A 20,613-nucleotide genomic window follows, 5' to 3' on the forward strand; every position below is an offset into this window, starting at 1 on the left:
ACTACCAACTTAGGACATCTGGAAGTGAAAAGCTCTCCCAGCACATAAAGAACAAGAGGTTGCTTTTGTTCTTTTCCTCTATTAGAAGAGACTGTGTTGGGGCTTCATGGGTTAATTTCAAATCCTTCTCTTTTTTAACCCTGTGCTTCTTACTCCACTTACATTCTTCATGTCTCTATACACATCTCACTTCCACTTTATATCACAGGTTTTTCTCCAATAGCAATAAAAGGGAAAATCTCCATTGCAAATCACTTGCTGATTTAAAGGAATCAGAATACTAAAACACAAAGCGATGCTCCAGGATTTCCTCTCCATTAGTGTGGGCTGTGTTTAGCATTGATTGTTATTATTTTTAATTGGATGTCCATAAAATTCAAGATCTGCATCACTACTGATCCAATCAAGATGCTTCTCCCATAACAAAATTGCGTAACAGATTAAATGGATTTTTACTGAAACTACCTTGAATCTCGCTGCTTATGGAAGGTATCAAAATCTAACCACTGAAATATTGGATGCAGCTTCAAGATGCAAATAACTAATTTTGTTGTGCTACGTGTCTTTGTTTATGACAGAATTGCTAACATCTCTCTCAAGTTCATCTGATTACCAAAAATTAGAAAAATGAGATCACTAGTCAGTGCTCCTACTAATGTGATTTTGGTGTTAGCAGACTAAATTTTAATTAGCCTCTCTTTGCTTACCAATTCAGACTTGCACATTGTAGAGGGCTGCAGGACTGTCTCATGCCTGAGTTACAAAGCAGAGCATATGATAAATAACTTCTCACATTGCCCAATACCTCTCAGCCTTGAGCTTTCTGCAGACAGCAGGAATTTGCTTCTCCATAGCTGCATGCAGAGAAGCAAAACAAACTTTAAGTTTAATTATAGAAGATTATTCTCTTGATGGGCTACATTTTTAAACAATCTCTTTTGCAATACTAAAGGACTCAGCAGTTTCCTTTTGTCTTTAAGGATTCAATTAAAAGTATGTTTCAGAAATTAAATTACAGCATGAAATTAGCTAAGGGTATGAAATAGTGCATTTGCCCTAGCATTCAGGGAAAGGCTGTATAAAGCAATTCACTTAATGGCTCCTAACATGTGATCTCAACTTAATAACTAAAGTGCCCTCAGCTAGCAGAGGATCTACTGGTGAGATACACCCTATATAATCCACCAAAAGGAGAATGGATTAAACTCAGGTAAATCTTATTAATTTATGGTAAACCCTGCAGTTACTCTCATTTTTGATCTTTTAAAATGTTATGATTTTGTCAAGTAACACGCTTGTTGGCAGGAATATTTCTGTGGGCTTTAGCTGGCTGTGGCCTTCTCAATCTTGACACGTTCCAGAAGCATCTGCTGGTGTCTTTTGGAAGCATTTGCCTCTGTCTAGCTTTCAGAGAGTACTGCTGGATGTAGCTCATCACAATCACTGGGGATGCACTTCATTCTTTGCTGTACTAATATAAGGAAGGAAATGAGCAGTCCCCTAACTCTTCAGCTGTCCCTTTAGTCACCTGTTGGGTACAATTTCAGCTCATGCTGTGAGCTGTCTTTGTGCTGCATGTGCGCACTGAGTTAGTGTTTCAGAGGAATCTAATTTCCATTTGGGGTCCTTGGATACTGTGCAATGAAAAACAAAAGACAATTCCACTTATGACTGCTTTCTGTGGGACCAAACCAGCTCACTTAGCTCATTCACAGGCGTTCGCTCCAGCAGCGTGGCGGCACTGCCAAGCCCCAGCTGAGCAGGGCTCTCCGGAGGGTGGGCAGCACCCGCCCCACGCCAGCTCCGCCACGGCCCCTCAGCACAAGGGGGGCTGCTGGCTCTGTGCTGTTGACGAAGGCCCTGTGCTGAGGAGACACTGCACACAGTGGGGGGGTTTTTGTTTGGTTGGTTTTGTGGTTGTTTTGGGGTTTTTTGTTTGGTGGCTTGTTTGTTGGGTTTTGTTTTTTGTGTTTTTGTTTGTTTGTTTGTTTGTTTGTTTGCTTTTTTAATATTTTTAAACTGACTTCACTTAGGATTACAAGTCAAATTAGAGTGGAAAGCCAGAAGGAAAAATAAAAGGAGTCTCAAATTAACTATAAAACCTATAGCTACTAATGCCTCTGCAATCCATTTTTTCTCTAATCTCTCCTTACTCCCATTTTAATCCAATCGCACAAAAATGTAATCAGTGCACATGCACATTCCTGTTTTCATACACATTTTAGCCACTGATCTAGCGTAACTTGGCAACAAGATGCCCATCACCAGATGCTTCTGTTGCAGAGGTGGTCTGTAGTGACATTCTCTGCTTTCAGGGGTATACCCAAGAGCAGACTCTCTTTTTTAGGCTATGAAAATAAACATCCCAATTAAATTATCAAGCACCATACTATGTTGGTGCTCTCCTGTGGAAGAAAATAAATAAATAAAAGTAGGCGTAGCCTGTTAGAAGGGTGCTGAGGAGGAGAACATGCAAAGGGAACAAATGCCTGCCAGCTGGGTGGGGCACAAAGTAATCTTTACTAACAACAGCCAAATACAGCTGTGATTTATGGCCCTGGAAAGATCAATGCAGTGAGCTGTTTCATTCAAAGAACATGTTTCTCTTCAACTTTACGAACAGGTATTGTTAAATGATGGATTTTCCTGAAGGCATAGAAAGATTTGTTCATATTATTCTAATGCCAGCACAGACCTTCAGTTCTGCTGGGTTCTCAGACCAGTGTGAGTGTTCCCAGTGTTTATTAGAGATGGTTTGGGCAGAATTTCCAAAGTGCATGTGGCTGAACGTGCATGTGTACTCTTCTAGCAGTGTGGCTAGTTGCAATTTTGCCACTTACGGGTCATGAAACTATTTTCTGCACATCTTCTGTACAAATATCTGTCCTTCAGGTTGTAACATGAATTGTTAATTCAGGTCACAGGCAATTACAACATTCGTGAGGTGTCAGTGAACCTCAGTACGGAGTATTTTTTGCTTACTGGAAGCCTTGAACCAGAACAGATCAATGCTTCAATTTTGCCAGCAGCTCTGAACTAGACTTTATTAATGTTACATGGCGTATTAATTGTGCTGTTTTACTGAATGTATTTCTCCGTTAATGAAGTCCGTCCTAGATTAGTTATCAAGACTCTATCTGGGCATGCTTGAAAACAACCTTCCTTTTTTTTAATCCAGTCTTCACAATAACAGCTTTTATTTATTTCTGCTTTACTCTATTCAATTTCATAATATACTTGAAGATAGTTTCCAAACAAATTAAAACCTCTGGCTATAAATAGCAGCACCACCAGAACACTAGAGGGTTGTGCAAAGTATCTACTTCCCCACAGCTCTACATGCATCTCTGTTTTGCTAAGAGGGACTTTTTGGTTAGGGGCAATGGATAACTGTAACTACCCGGTTAAAATTACAATCCCACATCCTATCGTTAAATAGTAATGAAGAGATAGTGAGAGGAAAAAAAAAAAAAAAGAAACTACAAATAAAAGTGGAATGAGAACAAATTGCTAAAAACTGGACATTAAGATCCATATGCCCCCCAGGATCTTTCAGCAAGGGTACACCAAGGGCTGTCTCCCAGCGGTACAACAGCCCTCCTCCAGAATGACTCAGCCTGTGGGCTGTAGATGAGCGCACGCCCGAATGGAACTGGAGGAAGGCCAGGTCACTCATTTACACAGGTGGTCAGCCAGCCTGCAAATACCTATAGCATGGAGTCACTTAGGCTGGATTTTAACAAGAAGAAAAGGGGTGCGTAACCCCTTTTGAAGTCCAGTGGGCTCTCTGACTCCACACTTCTAATTATGCTTTTAAATACAGCAAATGAATCCTGACGGAAAACACATCAACTTACATAGTGGGCCAGTACACGTCTGAGCAATCTGTGGGATAATGAAGGGGAAGAGATCATATAACTTCCCTGAAAAAGAGTAAAAGTTGCAGGCAAGAGCCCTAAAATCATTGAAGATTTATTGAAAATAACATCAAGATTTGAATACCAAACTGATAATGATTTCTGCTTTATTTCCTTGCTACTTGGGATTACCAAGCAGGCTATCAGCCTCTATGGTAAATTTTAAATGACTTTTGTTCAGGACTGTCCTAAAATAAAACTTCTCAGAATAACAGCAACAGCAATATAATATAGTTTGCATTTTGTCTGTTGTTTGTTTTGCATGGCAATAATACAGGCGGCCATATGGATATGAGCATTTGGAAGGGAGGATTTGTTGGCTAGATCATCACATCTGTTTACTTATAAATGCAACAAAAATACATTTGGAGGTCACTGCACAACCATTTTACTTTTGATGAAAAAAAAAGCTGTCAATGCTATTCTTTCTACATCAAACCAACTTCAAAAGAGACTCTATGACATTTTCACGAGAAAAAGGTTTTGAAATCATACTAAAATTAGTCTCTACCACACCTCGTCAGCCACTTCCATCATAAAGGTGGTATCACAGCAATAATTTAATCTAGGATGAAATGAGTGTGCCACATGTCCAGGAGGAAGATAAAGAAAACCACCAGTGCCACAGTTAAGCTTCCTCATAACACCCACCCTTTGATTAAAGGAGCACATACCACTGACCTCATATCCAAAAATCACATTCACCAAGTGAACTCAGATTTTAATAATAACAATACTAAAAAACCCCCCAAAAAAAACAAACAAACAAACAAAACACAACCCCACCTTATCCTGCTTCCCTCCCCCAAACACACCAACACACCAAACCAATAACAACATGTTCACAAGTTTATAATTTATAACACCCCAGTAATGTGCTTGCAGGTGTTTCAACCAAGACCCTCACCATGATCTGAAATATTTATTGAATTTCTGTCATCTTTTTCTTGAGTTCTGGCTGTAAGCATTTTGTAATCTAGAAAGCATAAGTATTCCTGCAAATTTAGAAATGTTTTGCTCACTACGCAAAATTTCAACTACAGACAAATATTCAGAAAAAGAAGAAAAAGTACTTTAAGCACTCTTTAATCTAAAGTATTTTTGTGATTTCAAAAGATTATAATAAACAGTAAGTTCATAATGAAATTATTTTACTTAGGTTATTTTTGATTCTGGTAGAAATGTTTTGGGAGAAACACCTCAGTGTGTCCATATACTCTAAGATTACACACAATTTCTCATCTGAACAGAGCTTTTGGCAGTGAATAATCCCATGCACAGAAATATTTTTATATTTGCTTGCTGTCACCCACGCTTGATAACACAACTTTTAGCTGAACGACATGTAACTTACGTCTTGTTCACAATGGAACCTAAGGACAGGAACTACAGAAAACTACAGACAGATAATACCTGAATTCAATTGCTTCCACAACCTTAAAAAAAAAAAAAAAAATAGAGCAAGAGAAAAATATGATCTTACTTTTGCCAATGGGTTAGTCTTCAATATTTGATTTTTCAAAGGAGGGAGAGGTTAGGATGACAGCTGTTCATTACAATTCCTTCTTTATTACAACAGCTTAACTCTGCCACTGGCTGGCCGGCCCATTTCTGCTAGCTTTAGCACAGAACAGTGCTTCTAAAAGCTCCTCCTCTTGACAGTATCTGTCTGGATACTTCCCTCAACAAGCAGAAACAAGGCTTTCCACAGAGCCACTTAGGTGCTGCGAATGAGCTACAAATAAGGGAAACCATTAGAAGTAGAAATAAATACTTTCATGGCTAAATCCAGGATTGACAGATAGAAATTCATGCCCACTAACACCATCAGCTTTACACCAAAGCAGTCCCATCTTCATAGTGTTACAAATCAAAATGACAGCTTCCCCCACAGAAACAGTAGCTTGAATGACACCTAAAAGCTAGAAGCCAGAACTTTTAAGGCATTCACCTCCTATGAAAGTGTACAATCCCAGCCACTCCCTATGATTAATGCAACATGTCTCAGCCTTCAGAGAAGGAGCAGGGTTCATTATTTGTTTCTTACCAACATTTTGCATTTATACAATTAAAAAAAGCACTGGTGAAGTATCCACACAAGACTGTGTATAATAAAGTATCTAAATATATGTATTTCAATTATGGATGAGTCGGAAAGCAACTGCTCATTCTAACAGACACCCTATGTAACTCAAAATACTCACCTTTTCCCTAGCACCCGTAACAGCTGAGGCAAATTCACCTTCTGTTCCCAGGAATGCTGCCTACGGCAGATATTGCATCATGGCAAATGTACATCTCACAGTACTGCAACTTTATTGCCAGTGAAAATGATACTGCTTTATAACTTTATTTGCAATTTATAAGATCTGTGGCCAATATGCCAGTATGTTCTCTTGGTCTGGACACAGCCGCCTGAACAGACAATGATCAGGTAGTGAGACCAGATGAATTAAAGATGGAAAAAAAAGGTTTAAAAATTAGGGCCAAAATACAAATACTAACATCTTTATTGTTGCTTACTCTCAGCTACTCATCAGCACATTAACCTTATTTTCTCTGCATGATCACTAAGTAGCATACTAAAATTAGGTCAGAAATTCAGATCAGATCAGCTGACTCAGCCCAGCAAGATCAGACAAAGACCAGTTGCTTTTTTTTTTTTTTTTTCCAATCCAATATGATGTGTTTTATCCCCTGTAATGTACAATAGATCTATACATTTTTCCCCACAATTAACCTATCAGAACCTTGCAATGAAATGGCAATCATACTGAAGGCATATCAGTGCTACTGAAGAAACACAACACAATGTATCCTTAGGAAGGCAAAACATCCAATCAAACTGCTTTTGCTTTTTTAAGGTAATTTTTCAGATCTTGTTTCCAAACTGCTCAGACTAATGCATTCCAATGAAGTTTTAAGTCATTCAGCATGGTTACAAGATGATTTAGGTAAATAACAGCTGCTTCCAAATAGTGTTGTGTGTGAATACTGCCGCTTTATTGGATAATAAATTACTCATTATTATGTTGTTAATATACATGATCAGCCTTCTTCTAAAAGAGACCATCTGAACAGTAAAACTGAATAGCTGCTCAAAAAAATTCAATAATCAGACTATTAGGTAAAGTTCAGTAGGTGCCAAAGACTTACATCTGCTTTCTTCTGACTCCCACAAGCAAAAGGAGAGTGTTTGCTGGAACCCCCTCTCCTGCCCAAAAATATACCTGCAGTTAATCACAGGGGATGGCTCCCTTGTTGCTAAGGAGATTGTTTTCAGCTGTTGGTAGTCTCCAGGCTGGTAGCACTGTTATCACTGCATATATGCACCAGTTGCTATTTAGGCCACAATATCAGGAATTAGGGATAACATAAATATCCACCAAGGTAAGGTAAAGACATAAAGAAAATAGTACAGAACAAAGAAGAAATCAATGATCCTACTTTACCTTTCCTTACTGCTGTGCTTCAATAGACAACATGGTCTTGGATGAATCTCTGGAGGCTACTACAGGGAGCAGACTCAATTGCAATCAGCCTAAGTGACTTCAGACATCATGGTTCCTTGAGACAAATCAGATGTTCTCCCTTGGTCTGACATGGCTTTTAGTTTTCCTAATCAAGGGTTGATCACAAATAATCTCATTTTCCCTCTCCAAGTTTACACAGGAAAAAGACAAAGACTCAAAGAGAGGATTTTCCAAGATTTCCTAAGGTGTTTTTCCTACTTTGTTTCCTCAGATGGATATTGTTTACCCCCTCAATGTTACTGAGATAAGCCAAGTGGGGAGGGAGTAGAGAAGACCACCGTACACATGCTTTCCCACAGGAGAATGCTATATTCAAGAAATGTTCATGCCTCCAATCCACACGCATACACATGCTATTCCTCTGATAAACCCACTATATTGCTGGTAATCTTCTTTGTGTCTTCTGACTGTATCTGGGGAACAAGAGCTCTGTTCTCAGTGATCTCAGTTTAGCATGAGCAAGCTAAATGGTTTGGCACAGCCTTGAATCATCTTCACTTATCCAGAGCTCTTCATTAAATCATTGTGCCAAGATCAATAAATAAAAGCACACAAACCAACCACAAGGTAGGAAATACTGTTACCAGCATTCACATTGGGTAGAGAAGCTTGGCTAGAGGACTATAAAGAACCAGGTAGGTCCAAAACGTACCCTCTCATGACTCAGGAAACTTACTCATAACAAAATGCATTCTGGCACTTAGTGACCTTCATGGTCACAGGTATGAAAGTGCATGTAAACAGGTTAGCCAGAGCACAGACCAATTAGTTGTCAACTCTGAAAACTATATTCTAAATACATCTGTATACATTGAGAGCTTAACATAGCTTATTATCAAAAGAAGTTGCCACAAGGACATAGGAATTTATTTTTCCAACCAATTGTAAATTAATTAAATACTGAAGGTTCAATAAATTCTAAATATTTGCAAATTATTTTTTTTTCCCCCCTCAGTGGGGAAGAGCCAGCAATGTAAGATGAGGAAGTACTCTTCATCTCAGTACTTTAAAACAATTTAGTGACTGGAACTTTTGTATGCGTTCCATATCCAGCATAAATCAAAACAACAAAAAACCCCAACCTCTCCTGCATTCATCTAGTGCAAGGAAAAACATTTGCTCTCATGAAGTTCTGCATAGTATATAGCTCCTGATGCCAGCAGCCTATGCCTTTGACTCCCCAATAGTTTGAATCCCCCATAAGATCACCTGAAAGTTGAGCTGACAAGATAATAGACAAGAAGGTACCAAAATACACATTGTATGGACTCTCATTATTCACCTTATTTTCACATTATTCTTATTCCCCCCAATAAGATTTGTGACAATCCAAAAAGTTCTTCGTGGAACATAAGCAGCCAGAATTTTGCTTTATGTTGCTGCTTCTCCCTCCTCTGTCAAACTGTATGTGCTGCTCTTTTCCTTTTAACATTCCAGCAAAATTACCAGACTACCGAGGCGTTGCTGGAATGTTCACAGCACAGCATGTCTGTTATACGTGGATGTACAGTACCCAAGACATAGCATAAAATTTAAATCACTTAGACTGAAATATAGCAGATTCATGCTGGGGGAAGGAATTCAGAGGACCTCCTATCAGTTTTTGCTCAAGCCACAATTTGCATATAAAAGTTTAGCATTTGGATGGATGATTTACCTGTATTACACAACTTGTTCTTCTCCACAAGAAAATGCAAATTTTTAATATGCAAGTATGTATATAATAAATATTTACATCTATCCCATTCAACCTTATTTTCCTATCCAAGAGGCTCCAGAGCTTTCATTGCTATCCATTGGCACAAGAGGCCAGGTCATGTGAGTGCTCCTCTCATTAACTGTCAATTAAAATCAATGGAATTGTTCAAGAAGAGCCATTACAAGGTTCTGCCCATCAGGGGCTTGATCCATTTTCTTTTAAATGATTGCAATATTTTTACTGACTTCAGAGCATGCAGAATGGTGAGGAAATCATAAATAACAGACATATTTTTCTGTAAAACCTCAGACAGCAATTAGAGAGCTTTGAAAATTTACCAGATTTAAAACATCAACTCAAAGACAGTCTACTTTGACCTGTAAGGCTGTCCCTGTCTTGCAAGAGCTCACACATGAATACATCTTTGCACAAAGTACACACTGTCCTTCTAAAAGCATCTAAAAGTAGACAAGGACCTATTTTCCACCAGATCTACACCTACTATTCCAAACACCTAAACTTCTTGTTACAAATCACACCTGCTGAAGATACCACACATGCTCACACTGAATAGATTTGGATGAGAATACTCTCGTCCACTGAGGGAGGCAGAACCGTTCAGTATCATGTCTACTCAGTGTAAAACGCTTGCATTTAGCAGCCTGACATGGGCCAATGGTTGATACTGCTTTTACCATCAAGCTGCTTAGAAATCAACTGGTCTACACATGTTTACTGCATCTGAGACCGAGACCCTCACTGTTCAGACCACTCATCTTTTTATCAAAATATTTACCGTTTTATTGCTTCTTCTTGTTTTCGGCGTTTTTCACTCTTTTCTTTCAAGTAAGCCAGGTTTGTTTCATTCCTCATGCGATCATTCTCTCGAGCAATGTCTGATGCATTCTGTATAACCAAGCCATCATAGGCCTTCATCCCCATATCTTCAATATACTGGAGAAAAGCGCCCAAAGTGACCTCCTCCTGATTAGAACTCATCATCTTGCAGGAGATAATGAACAAAGGAAAGCAACGTTTCCTGCAGGTTGAAAAACACATAATACCTTAATCAGTAGGAAAATAGCTTATGGTTTATGACAGCGAGATTGTGTCAATTGTGATTAACATCTCTGTAAGAGACAATTTTTTAGACTTTCTCCTGTCTGAAGGATAAACAAAGCAATTGAGAACAGTGTCTTCTTCCAAGCAATGCAGAAACATCCAGTTATACATTGTTCAAATCCCAAAGAGGTTTTCTCCCATCCCTTTTTCTAATACCCTTCAGATGCAACAACACTGACCTCCCTAAATCTCAGTTTGAATTGGACTGAAAAGGCTTCTGTCCCAGGACAACAGGTCCTTTTTTCAGTTTAGATAAAGTTGCACCAGAGCAGAATACCAGATAAAATTCCTATTCTGCAGGATATTTCAAAGTTCAGGTGAAAATACTGTTCTATTTTTTGGAACAAAAAAGTTGAATTTTTTCTTTAGGTTCAAAATCTGGAAAGAAATATTGTGAGACAGTTTCCTGTACTTCTTAGTAATGTAAATATGAGCCCACAACCCCTGGTCATCTATTGCACAACAGCTTGTTAGACTGAGGCTCCATAAACAGACAAGAAATCCCAGCTGAGCTAGGACCTTCAGAACTCTGAAGCCCTTGAACTCTCCAAGCTTCTGTATTCCTTCCACAGGTATGACCGACACTTGGGTTTACAGCACCTCCAGCTTATCAGCATGGAGCACAGACACGCTTGGATCCCTAGGTCACTCCTGGCTCCATGGCAGGTAGCCTAAGGCCCCAAAAGGTTTTTCACTCAGCAGCAGACACCCTGGGGCTTGCAAGAACTCCCGTGTATAGACACATCAATAAATACTTACAGGTGACTAAAGGCAAGGTACAATTTCAAGAAACATACTATCTAAATTCTGTACAACTGGATTAACTATTTATTAAACATGTAAAATAGAACTTTAATAAAATAGAATTGTGCCATCTTCTTTTAAATATTGATTACCATAACGTTCTGAGACATTACAATCTCGAGTGGCATTATCCTCACGCGGCCCTGTGATGGGTGTCCTCATCTTACAAACGAGGAGTCGCAGTGACTGAATGACATGCTGGCAGACCTGGCAGCTAGACTCAGCTCTCTAAGGCATGTTTGCTTCCTCCCTACTACAGCATCCCTCCCTTCCCAGAAGAAGAATGGTGTGACTTCTCAGAATCAGCCCGAGAACCGTGCCAGCACTGAAACTAGAAGTGATCTTATTGAATAGGCAACGAGTATCCTGTCTGCACACAGATTTTAGGAGCAGAGTCCCTTTGTAATCAGCAACAAAAATGTTTCCTCCATCTCCTAATATACTGCCATAACTCTAATCTTTATTACACTGTCAGACAAGCAAAACTCTGATCAGGGTAGGCACTAATTCTAAAAATGAAAAAGAATAAATTAAAAGCTCTTATAGATTCTAACAATCCACTCTGGGCCTTCAGCAACAACCCTGAACATGAGAACAGAATGCTTTCACATCCATGGAGTAAGCAATCTGCAGGGCATGAGAAGAGAAAAATATTTTCCCATCCTTTAATTTCTTTCCCCCCCCCCTATTTCTGATCACTTGAAGCAGCAATGGCAACAAGCAGTTGGTTTGGGGCAGTTAATACTTAAAAAGTACACCAATAATTTTTTCCCTTGTTATCCATGTCTCCATACCAAAATTATTCCTGTACAATGGTAACCTGACTGTTGAAATCATGATGATTCAGAGGATGCAAAGGGTCTGCTCCTATCACCTCATCTACCTCCAAGACAACCTTTCTATCAACAAAGCCTGGACATGAGCTTAAGGCTGATATTCAGGGTCACTAAATTGATCTTAAAGTATTTTTAGGCATGGGAATAGGTATCTCCTGCTAATCCCTGCAGGGTAAAACTAGTGAAGGAGGTCTTTGTGTGGCCCAGCATGCATGCATGCAATTTCACACAGCCTCCACAGTGGACGTGGCTAGAACTCCACTGGGCTGGAATATGCATTGACCCATTCTCTATATTCACCATAAGTGGCATAGTAACTGGAAATGAGTAAACTGGGAAGCTGACAGTAAGCCAAAAAGACTAACAATGTTACCGATGCTTCAGTAGACATCATTTTAGACCCATTCCTAACCTTTCTGATAAGAAAACTAAGTCCAGATACCATAGCCTCTTTCTGGGAGTTTGTTTTCAGTATGAAGTCAACATGATTAAAAACAATGCTAACAGCATAGACAGCTCTAACTCCACTGTCTCTGAACTTCTCAAATGGTATCTGTTTTTTGATGGTTCAAGTCTGGACCATTTATCCAGTAGATGGCTATTTCACTATACTTTCCATTTTGGACTTCTAGTAAAGCCTAGTTTCTGCATATGTTGAATTAAACTCAGATAAACCTGTAGAACAGAGAAACCCCACCCTAGCAACCTTAATGGCAGTTTTGCCATTGATTTCTCTAGTGATCAGATTTCACTCCTGAAATATGAAATTTTATACTGAAGATAACTTCAGCAGGCTTTCAACAAATGCAGTTCCCCGAGACATATAGAACTTGATCTGTTTCACACTCTCTTCAATGACAACAATACTGCATTTTTTTTTCCCCCCTCATTGTTTCCCTTTCATTTTGGAGGTCAAAAATGAGCTGACACTTAAGGATATGCTAAGTCTCATTTTATGATGATATTTATTTTTCATACCAGAGGATAAAGTCATTCCAATTGCAAAAAGGCTGAAATAAAGCAAGCCTTTATTCTGCTGCATGCAGTGACTAGGTACTTTATATACTGGTTTATCACTGATGCTTTCTATTAATAACTCATGCAGAATGACAAAAAGGTACACAACAGTTAAACAGATCCAGATATGTTCTCTACCCTAACAGGGGTCCAATCCTGCAATAGTACTGAGCAACTGTGTCTACTGAACTCCTCCTGTAACTGTTGGTGCTTGCATGCTTGTGACACCAAATTCAGTTTTGGGTATTTCTGGAGGGCATTAGGGGACTCCCAGATATTTCAGAACCTTGAATTCGCTCTTATGGCACTAACTCTGAAAAGCATCTATACAGGTAGCAAGCATTTGCTGCATCAAAACCCATGTATCTCCTGCATGCATGGTATTTTACAGCCTCATTGCATTTACTAATATTGGACAGTTGTGCATGCTACATTTAAACAGGGAATCAAAAGGCAAACAGCTGGGGCAAGAAGCTTAACTAATTACTGTAAACATTTTTACAGTATTAGTATTCCCTGCACAGCACACTAAGACCAATTTTATTTACAGGGTATTAATGCCACTTCAGAGATATTATGTTACCTTAACAAATGCGTTTTAGAATTGCAATAGGCTGCAACCAATACATGTGGCCCATAAAATCCCGTGCATTGCTTGCTTGTCACCCTCCTTGGAAAAAAACGTATTGAGAGCACTGGTCAACTTTTGATCAAAGGTTCTGCTGACCAGTAAACTCAGGCAGTGAGCAGTTCCTAACCATCTGCCCGGGCAGATACAAGTACAAGCAAGCGTTCTGTTTGAGTAAATTTATATTTTATTTAAAATATGCAAATGCTAGTTGTTAAAATAAGTACATTTAAGCTGTAGGTGAGGCACCACCATTTTGGCACCCCTACCATGCACACTGTGATCAGGTATTTTGTTAGCTGGTAACAAGGACTATACAGGCTCATCTGTGTATTTGCCACCAAATTGCTTTCAGTGCATTATGTTTTCCAAAACCAAGCAGTCTTGGAAAATTGTAACTGGGAGTTGCTCTGTTTGGGAAATTCTGGAAATTCTTTTGACACTCATTTCTCTTCCCTTCCTCATTGTGAAGGAACAGGAAGAGACAGTGGGGATTTCAGCTACTGAAGCCAACATACTGAAGTTACCAGAAATTGATTGGAGGAACTTTTTTTGCAAGTGTTCATTGAACACGAACATTTTTGGAAAGTGACTTGAGTGCAAGGACACAAAGAAGGAGTTCTCCAACATGTTCACTTTGCCTCTTAAAGGTCAAACTAACACTAAGTGAAACCTCACTGAGAAAAAAAAAAAAAAAAACAAAACAAAACAAAAACAAATCCAAAACCACACAAACACACACAGAAAAACCCCCAAACCAACCAAAATAAGAACAGTCATGCTCACTGGCACCTGCCCCTCCAGGTATCCCCAAATCAGCAGAACAATGGCAAAGGAGCACAGAGCAGCTCACACTGTCATGACCCATGCAATCAGCTGTCAGAATAGGAGGAGTAAAGCAAGCAAGATTTTTTTTTTTTTCTTCCCTGCCAGTACATCTGGTTTACTGGCAAGGACAAGCAGTCCCCTTACTGGTTTTCCTATAAATATTTACCTAACTAAATTGAAGATCTTTGTATTGATTCAGACACTCTTTCTATGGGACAATAATACATTGTGCTTCTCAAGACTGTTGCATACCTTACTTCTAATTTAACTATTTGCTCTGATGCCCAACATAGAGCATTCCTGGTCAAATCCCAAACCATTTCCTCTATATATGATCAGTCTGCAAAAAAATTAATTCAGAATATAAGGAGTAATCGACTCAATATCACAGTAACAAAGCAGTGCTATGTGTTAATATTCAGACATGCAGTTCTCCCTCTTATTCACATGAGGATCCCCAAAATATCAGTTGCTTTTCAGCATGCTTGACAGCCATAAGCTGCAGCTGTGCTGCATTGAAAATTGGCAATGCTGACATTAAACTGAGGGAGCTTTTTGAAGTAATGACAAAGGCACTGATTGCCTTCTTCCAAACCAGAGGGATTTTTTTTTTTTTTTTAACATAGGAGAACAGAGACTGGAAACACAGAGTGGGGTTGCCCAATGTCCTGAGACCAACCCCTAATTTATAAAGGTCTACACACACCTTCAGTCCTGCCTGCCTCCCTCCCAAATACGGCCTCCTCTCTTCAAGAACACATTTGCTTTCCCATTACCTGTCAATTCCCTCCTATATCAAAAGGATTCTGCACAAATCAAGAATGCTAATCAGCCATTCAATCCTTGAGTTTGAGCTGTTGCATTCCAGTTGCTTGCACGGCAATATGAGCAAAGTAGACAGACCAGTATATCCAATTTTCACAAACTGCTGACAACAGCAGCACTAATAAGGACCTAATGGTATTGAGTGTACAAAGAATACTTATACTGCAACCAAGAAAAATTCAGTGACAGAAAAAATGTAGGAGAGACTACCCTGCAGAACTCTGTCTCTTATCGTAACTGTGCCTCATACCAAGTGAGCTTTGAAATACCCAAACAGTTCGATGCAACGAGACAAATCACTAAGGCATATCTTTTAGAGCTGTACTCCCTGCTTGTTCTTAACAAGGAGCTGGCATTACTGTTTGCACACACAGTGATGTATTAAAATCTAATGTCAAAGAGGAAAGACCTTCAGAAATCAGTTGCAAGTTTCCTATTTTATATCCTTTGACAACTTTTTATGCAGATACTTAAAGAAAAAGAACCACTACACTCATCTGTAAGTACAAAATATATTTTGTATTTTGACCGGAATTACATATTATATACCTTGTCCTCATTATACTGCACAGCATGAGCTCTAGCACCTGGGTGAAATCACTGAAGTAGTGCTAAACCCTTCACTTAAAGAGGTTAAAAGTGGTTCCTTCAGTAGAATGAGAATGCCACTACATGGGTTTAAAGAAATAGTTCATTTCTATAGAAATCCCACCCTTCATAGGGGAAAGTTATGCTCCCTGTAGTTTTAAGAACTGAAAAAAAAAAAAAAATACCCTGAGCCTTGAATTTTGGCTCCCCTGCTTGTGCCTTTCGAAAAGGGAAAAGGTCTTTGCTAACAATGACTCCTCTATGACTCCAGAATGTAAAGAGCTTTTGTTTACTTTGCAGTACAGCAACACTTTTATCACTTCTGTCCCCTAAGGAAAATAATGCTTCCTCCTAACCACATGGATGTTGGACAATTACAAATCAAGATTCAGAATGGCCAGCGCTTAAAATGTCATAATTGCACTTACCATCCCAACATTATGCAGAAGACTTATGAACAAGAAGAAATAAAACCACAGAACACACACATACATGTACACACACATTCTGTATGCAAACAGGAGTGCATTTGAACTCAGAAAAAAGAACAAGCTTATTGTTGATGGGTGTATTTTTTTTCCTCCTCCAGAAAATGAAATGGAGATTTCACTACCACCAGCATCATGTTAAGATGCTGTAAAATATTAATGGTGCAGCAGGTCTGATAATTTCTAACATCTATGTTAGTTACTTATTTCAATTAATCAGAAAATAGCAAAGAATGTTTTTAATTATTTAACAGTGCTTTTTACAAACAGAAACAATCCAGCTGCAAAATGCCTCTATTACAAGCACAATCAACATGTGAAGTACACAAAAACAGTCAAATAGACTTCAGCTTTTATTTTAGCAATGGCTTGATTAATACCTTCTAAAAATACATGCAACTTCATCATTAAGCATTCGGCCTACTCATTATTTCATCTTGTAGTATTATTTTTTTGCATTCTAATTAGCACCACATTTTATTAGCATGCTCATATAATGTATTAAAATACGTACGTACCAAAATTTAAGTCCACGGGGACTGCTAAGTGCAATAATCAAAGGTGACTTTTGCCTGTAAAAGCCCTTTCCTGTGGTTATCTCAGTGCAGTCGGAAGGGATATTTCAGCACCATAAGAAACAGATTTGCAGTTAGGCTCAGTTTTTTCTTCAGTTAAAGTGCATTAAATCTTGTTGGCAAAATTGCCCAGATTGTAGAATTCGGCATCACTAGAAGTCAGTGTGTTACATTACGGATCTTCTTAACATACGATTAAAACGGCATGGAAAGTTTGGCTTTTTAAAAAATACAGTGGCAAGAGAAGACAGGTGCTTGCTTCTTTAAATCCACATTCAGAGAAGAGACGGTACAGATAATGGGAGGGTATAAACAACACCCTGCTTTGAGGTCCAGCAGAGAAGAAACTGGATGATTTTTACCCACTTTACAACATAGAAGATTACAGCACCATCATACGCACTAACACAGAGATTTCTAAGGTGCCTCATTTGAATATGTTCTGTGGAGACAAAAAGAACGGAATGTAAGGAATAGCAAACATCCTATCCAAATGGCTTCTTGCGGCAGGAAAGACGCTCGTTCTCTCATCGCCACTTAGATACAGAAGGTCTGAGGCAGTCTAGCTTGTGGCATCGTCTCTCTCTCTCTCCCGCGACTACAGGCAGGCTTGCTCTCTCCCGCTGCCTTAGTCTCTTGATTAATCAGGGATTCTCAAACAAAGAGCAAGCCTACCTTGGGGCGCCGGCAGGACTGTGGGGCTCCGGGGCCGCGGCGATCCGGCTGCCCTGGCCCCCCGCGCAGCCAGCATCCTAGCACCTCGGACAGCTCCCCCGCGCCGGGCCCACGGGCGGGGGCGAGCGCTCGGGCGGCGGGGGGCGCGCCGGGAGCCGGGGGGCGCGCCGGGAGCCGGGGGGCGCGCCGAGAGCCGGGGGGCGCGCCGGGAGCCGGCGGCTGCTTCGGTCCTCGGCGCCGGGGCCCGGGCGGTCGGCACAGCCGCCAGCTGGGCAGCGGGCTCGCTCTTACCGCCCACCGCACTGGCGTCTGGTTAGCAAGCGATCCAGTGGAGAAAGAAAAAATACATCTGCACGAACAGCACCGTACATCACATTTAGTCTATAGGTAGGAAAGAATATGAAACAACGCCCTTCCCCCCTCCTTCTCCCTTCCCAAAAAGGAAATTGTTCTTCCACGGAGAATGTGTAAATTAACCTTTAGCCCGTGTTATGGCTCAAGGAAATGAGCAGCCACTTAAAAGGAACATCGAAGCCTCAGTTTGATACCTCATATTGATGGATCTTTTGCACTCACCCTCACTGAAAAGCAGTGCAAAGCACACAATTACTGCTGACGCACAGGCTGCTGCTTGGGCTAAGCGGGGAGGAGCTTCTCAACCTCATCAAAACAACCTCCCTCCACCTGCTCCCATTGCACACAACCCAACCGCGCCGCTTGCCCAGAACCCGCCTGACATTTACACCGCTTTACTTCTATTGATATGCGCGCTCTGGAAGGAAGCCTTCTCTTTGAAAAGCATTCAGGGTGAAACTACACAGTTATACATGCATCCAGAATTTGTGAACGTAGAGGTTTGGAAGAACACTTCCTTTCTTCTCAGGTGGATCTAGCTGTGTTACAGCTCCTCCTGGCAGAATAGGTGCAGTTTTCCTTTCTCTTGCCCAAACCTGCATCCTGGACACAAAGCAGAAGTGTTCACTCCCTGTGCAAAAGCCAGGAAAAGGGGAGATGTCTGAATGTGCACAGAATGTGTTACCCCATCGTTAAATGTCATTTCACTCTTCCTCTTTTCTTAAGTTACAGGCATATTTTTCTCTTGCGTAAGTCTTGACTCTGATGTTACAATAACAGCTGAATTTATTTCTAGAACTAATAAATCATGGTCACGGAATAAAGTCCTTTCAAAGTAATGCACTTTCACATGAAAAGCGGTGCAAGTACACTAACAGACCTCACCTACAGAGCACAGGAGAACTGCCTGGAGATTTACTGCTTCCCAGCTGGAATATCAGTATTACTTCATATGTGAGAGGACTCAAGATAGCCACCTACACACACTGCAAAACACGGTGACCTCCTTCATGCAGCAGTGGCCAGCACTAACATTGGAACCATAGCCTGAGAAAGCCTGCTCCTAAACCTCTCTCATACTCACTAGTAACTCACTCACTGCTCACCGTGAAGTACACGCCCCAGCACACCACTTGCAACACTGCAAGACAGGGCAGCAAAGATTCCACATAACATCTCTATGAGACCAGTTCAAAAGGAGGCTTTAAGAAGGGTTAGAAAGATAGAAGAACAGGGCTTGAAAATACAGAGGGTTTCTCTTTTTGTCAGGGAAAGAGTTATGAAAAGGAAGTACCTATTGTGTAGAACTGGAGGTAGCCCAGGAAGGAGAGAGTTCTGCCCCTAGCCCAGAGGCTAGCCCACAGCTCTGCTTCTGATTTTTTTTCTTCCTTGAAAGATACCTTAAGAAGAGCTGTGGCTGTGTGGTAATTGGAGAGTTATTTGATTTTCATCAGCTGGAGATTCCTGTCACATAATAGCCTCTTATTTGAAATACTCCCCCAGAATTTCAGATCTTTCCTGTCTCTACCCCAAGTCATGCACCGAAAACAGAGAAATTGCTCAGTCAGATTTCTTTCCATGTTACTTTAACAAAGATACCACTGTGAAGTCCCTCATAAGCAATTTGAAGAACTACATATTTTAATCCACACACGTGAAACACTTGTCGAAGTCTTCACCACATGGTTCATCCCAGTAACTGAACTAACCCAGATATAATCATCTTCCAGATGACAGATGTTATTGCACCTTTTGGCCTTTTCCACATCTTATTATTCTTGTGCTAAGGTTCCTGGGGACCATATCTCCATCAGTTCGGAAGGAAATTTTCATTTTTCCTTCCAGTAGCACTGTGGGGATGTCATGAGCTCTGCAAGGCTGGCAGTTCCATCCCTGGTTAAAGCACAGAAAATCTCATCTGCATCCACAGCCAGACGCATCAACGCAGGAAAAAGCATGTACAGAATCAGTCATGGGACTGTCTGTGTGGAGGGCAGAAGAGCTGGATCAAAACTTAGGTAACTTGTTCTGTGGGGTTGTTTTCCCCAACTGTCTTACAGAACAGTGCTATGATGATCTTTAAACATGTTTAATGACAACCGTAAAGAAGCCATGACCGGCCTTCACTCCTTAGTTAAAGAGGACTAAGCAGTACAAATATACATACCTCCACAAATTACTAGGTGTGCTTTCATGTTGCAGAGGTCTACACCTGGCTTCCTGGTTTCCAGAAAGATTGTGGTGGAGAACCATTCCTCACAGCAGCTGCCAATTCCCTCTTCCCAAGTCATTTGCTCCACACATCCTTTCTGGAGGTTATAACCACACAGAACTCTGACAGATGTAGATTATTTGTGCTCACTTTGAATTTCTTTAAATAAAAAGGAAGTGCAAGGCTTCATTACATAGCACACAGATGAACAAATTCTATGTTTATTTATGTGTATGTACACATGCACATACATATATAAATGAAGACAGGGGACATGTCACTTGGTTTGTGGCTGCATTTGCACACTAAGAAAAGAGAAGATAAACAATCTGCTGTGGAGATGCACACCAGCAACTACTCAGCCTTGAAATAGTTGCAGGATACCACAGCCCCTCTCTGGCCATGCTGTAAGTAAGCTGGAAGCACACACTACACAACAGGGAGAAGGCAGACCTCTGCAGGAGGCTTCTTTGCCAAGGGGACGACAAGCCTTTTCAGGCTCAGAGACAAGT

General features: G+C 40.3%; 1 protein-coding gene across 7 annotated transcripts in view; it reads right to left on the reverse strand.

Annotated features, from left to right (window-relative positions):
• NYAP2 (neuronal tyrosine-phosphorylated phosphoinositide-3-kinase adaptor 2) overlaps nt 1-18,163 on the reverse strand; it is a 146,092-nt gene extending 127,929 nt beyond the window's left edge. For 3 of the 7 annotated variants that reach the window (XM_033005444.2, XM_033005439.2, XM_042798212.1), the window contains exons 1-2: nt 16,804-17,653; nt 9,946-10,188 (exon numbers count right to left, since the gene is read on the reverse strand). In XM_033005444.2, the coding sequence (XP_032861335.2) occupies nt 9,946-10,151 (206 nt within the window). In that variant the 5' untranslated portion in view covers nt 10,152-10,188; nt 16,804-17,653. Of the gene's footprint in view, nt 1-5,400; nt 5,515-9,945; nt 10,189-16,803; nt 17,654-18,111 lie in introns of those variants that run through there. The other 4 variants (XM_033005443.2, XM_033005442.2, XM_033005445.2 and 1 more) reach the window with 4 other exon arrangements.
• Nucleotides 18,164-20,613: the final 2,450 nt, after the last annotated feature.

This window comes from Tyto alba, unplaced genomic scaffold, assembly GCF_018691265.1.
Source record: "Tyto alba isolate M040663 unplaced genomic scaffold, T.alba_DEE_v4.0 Super-Scaffold_10, whole genome shotgun sequence".
NCBI classification, from domain to species: Eukaryota; Metazoa; Chordata; class Aves; order Strigiformes; family Tytonidae; genus Tyto; species Tyto alba.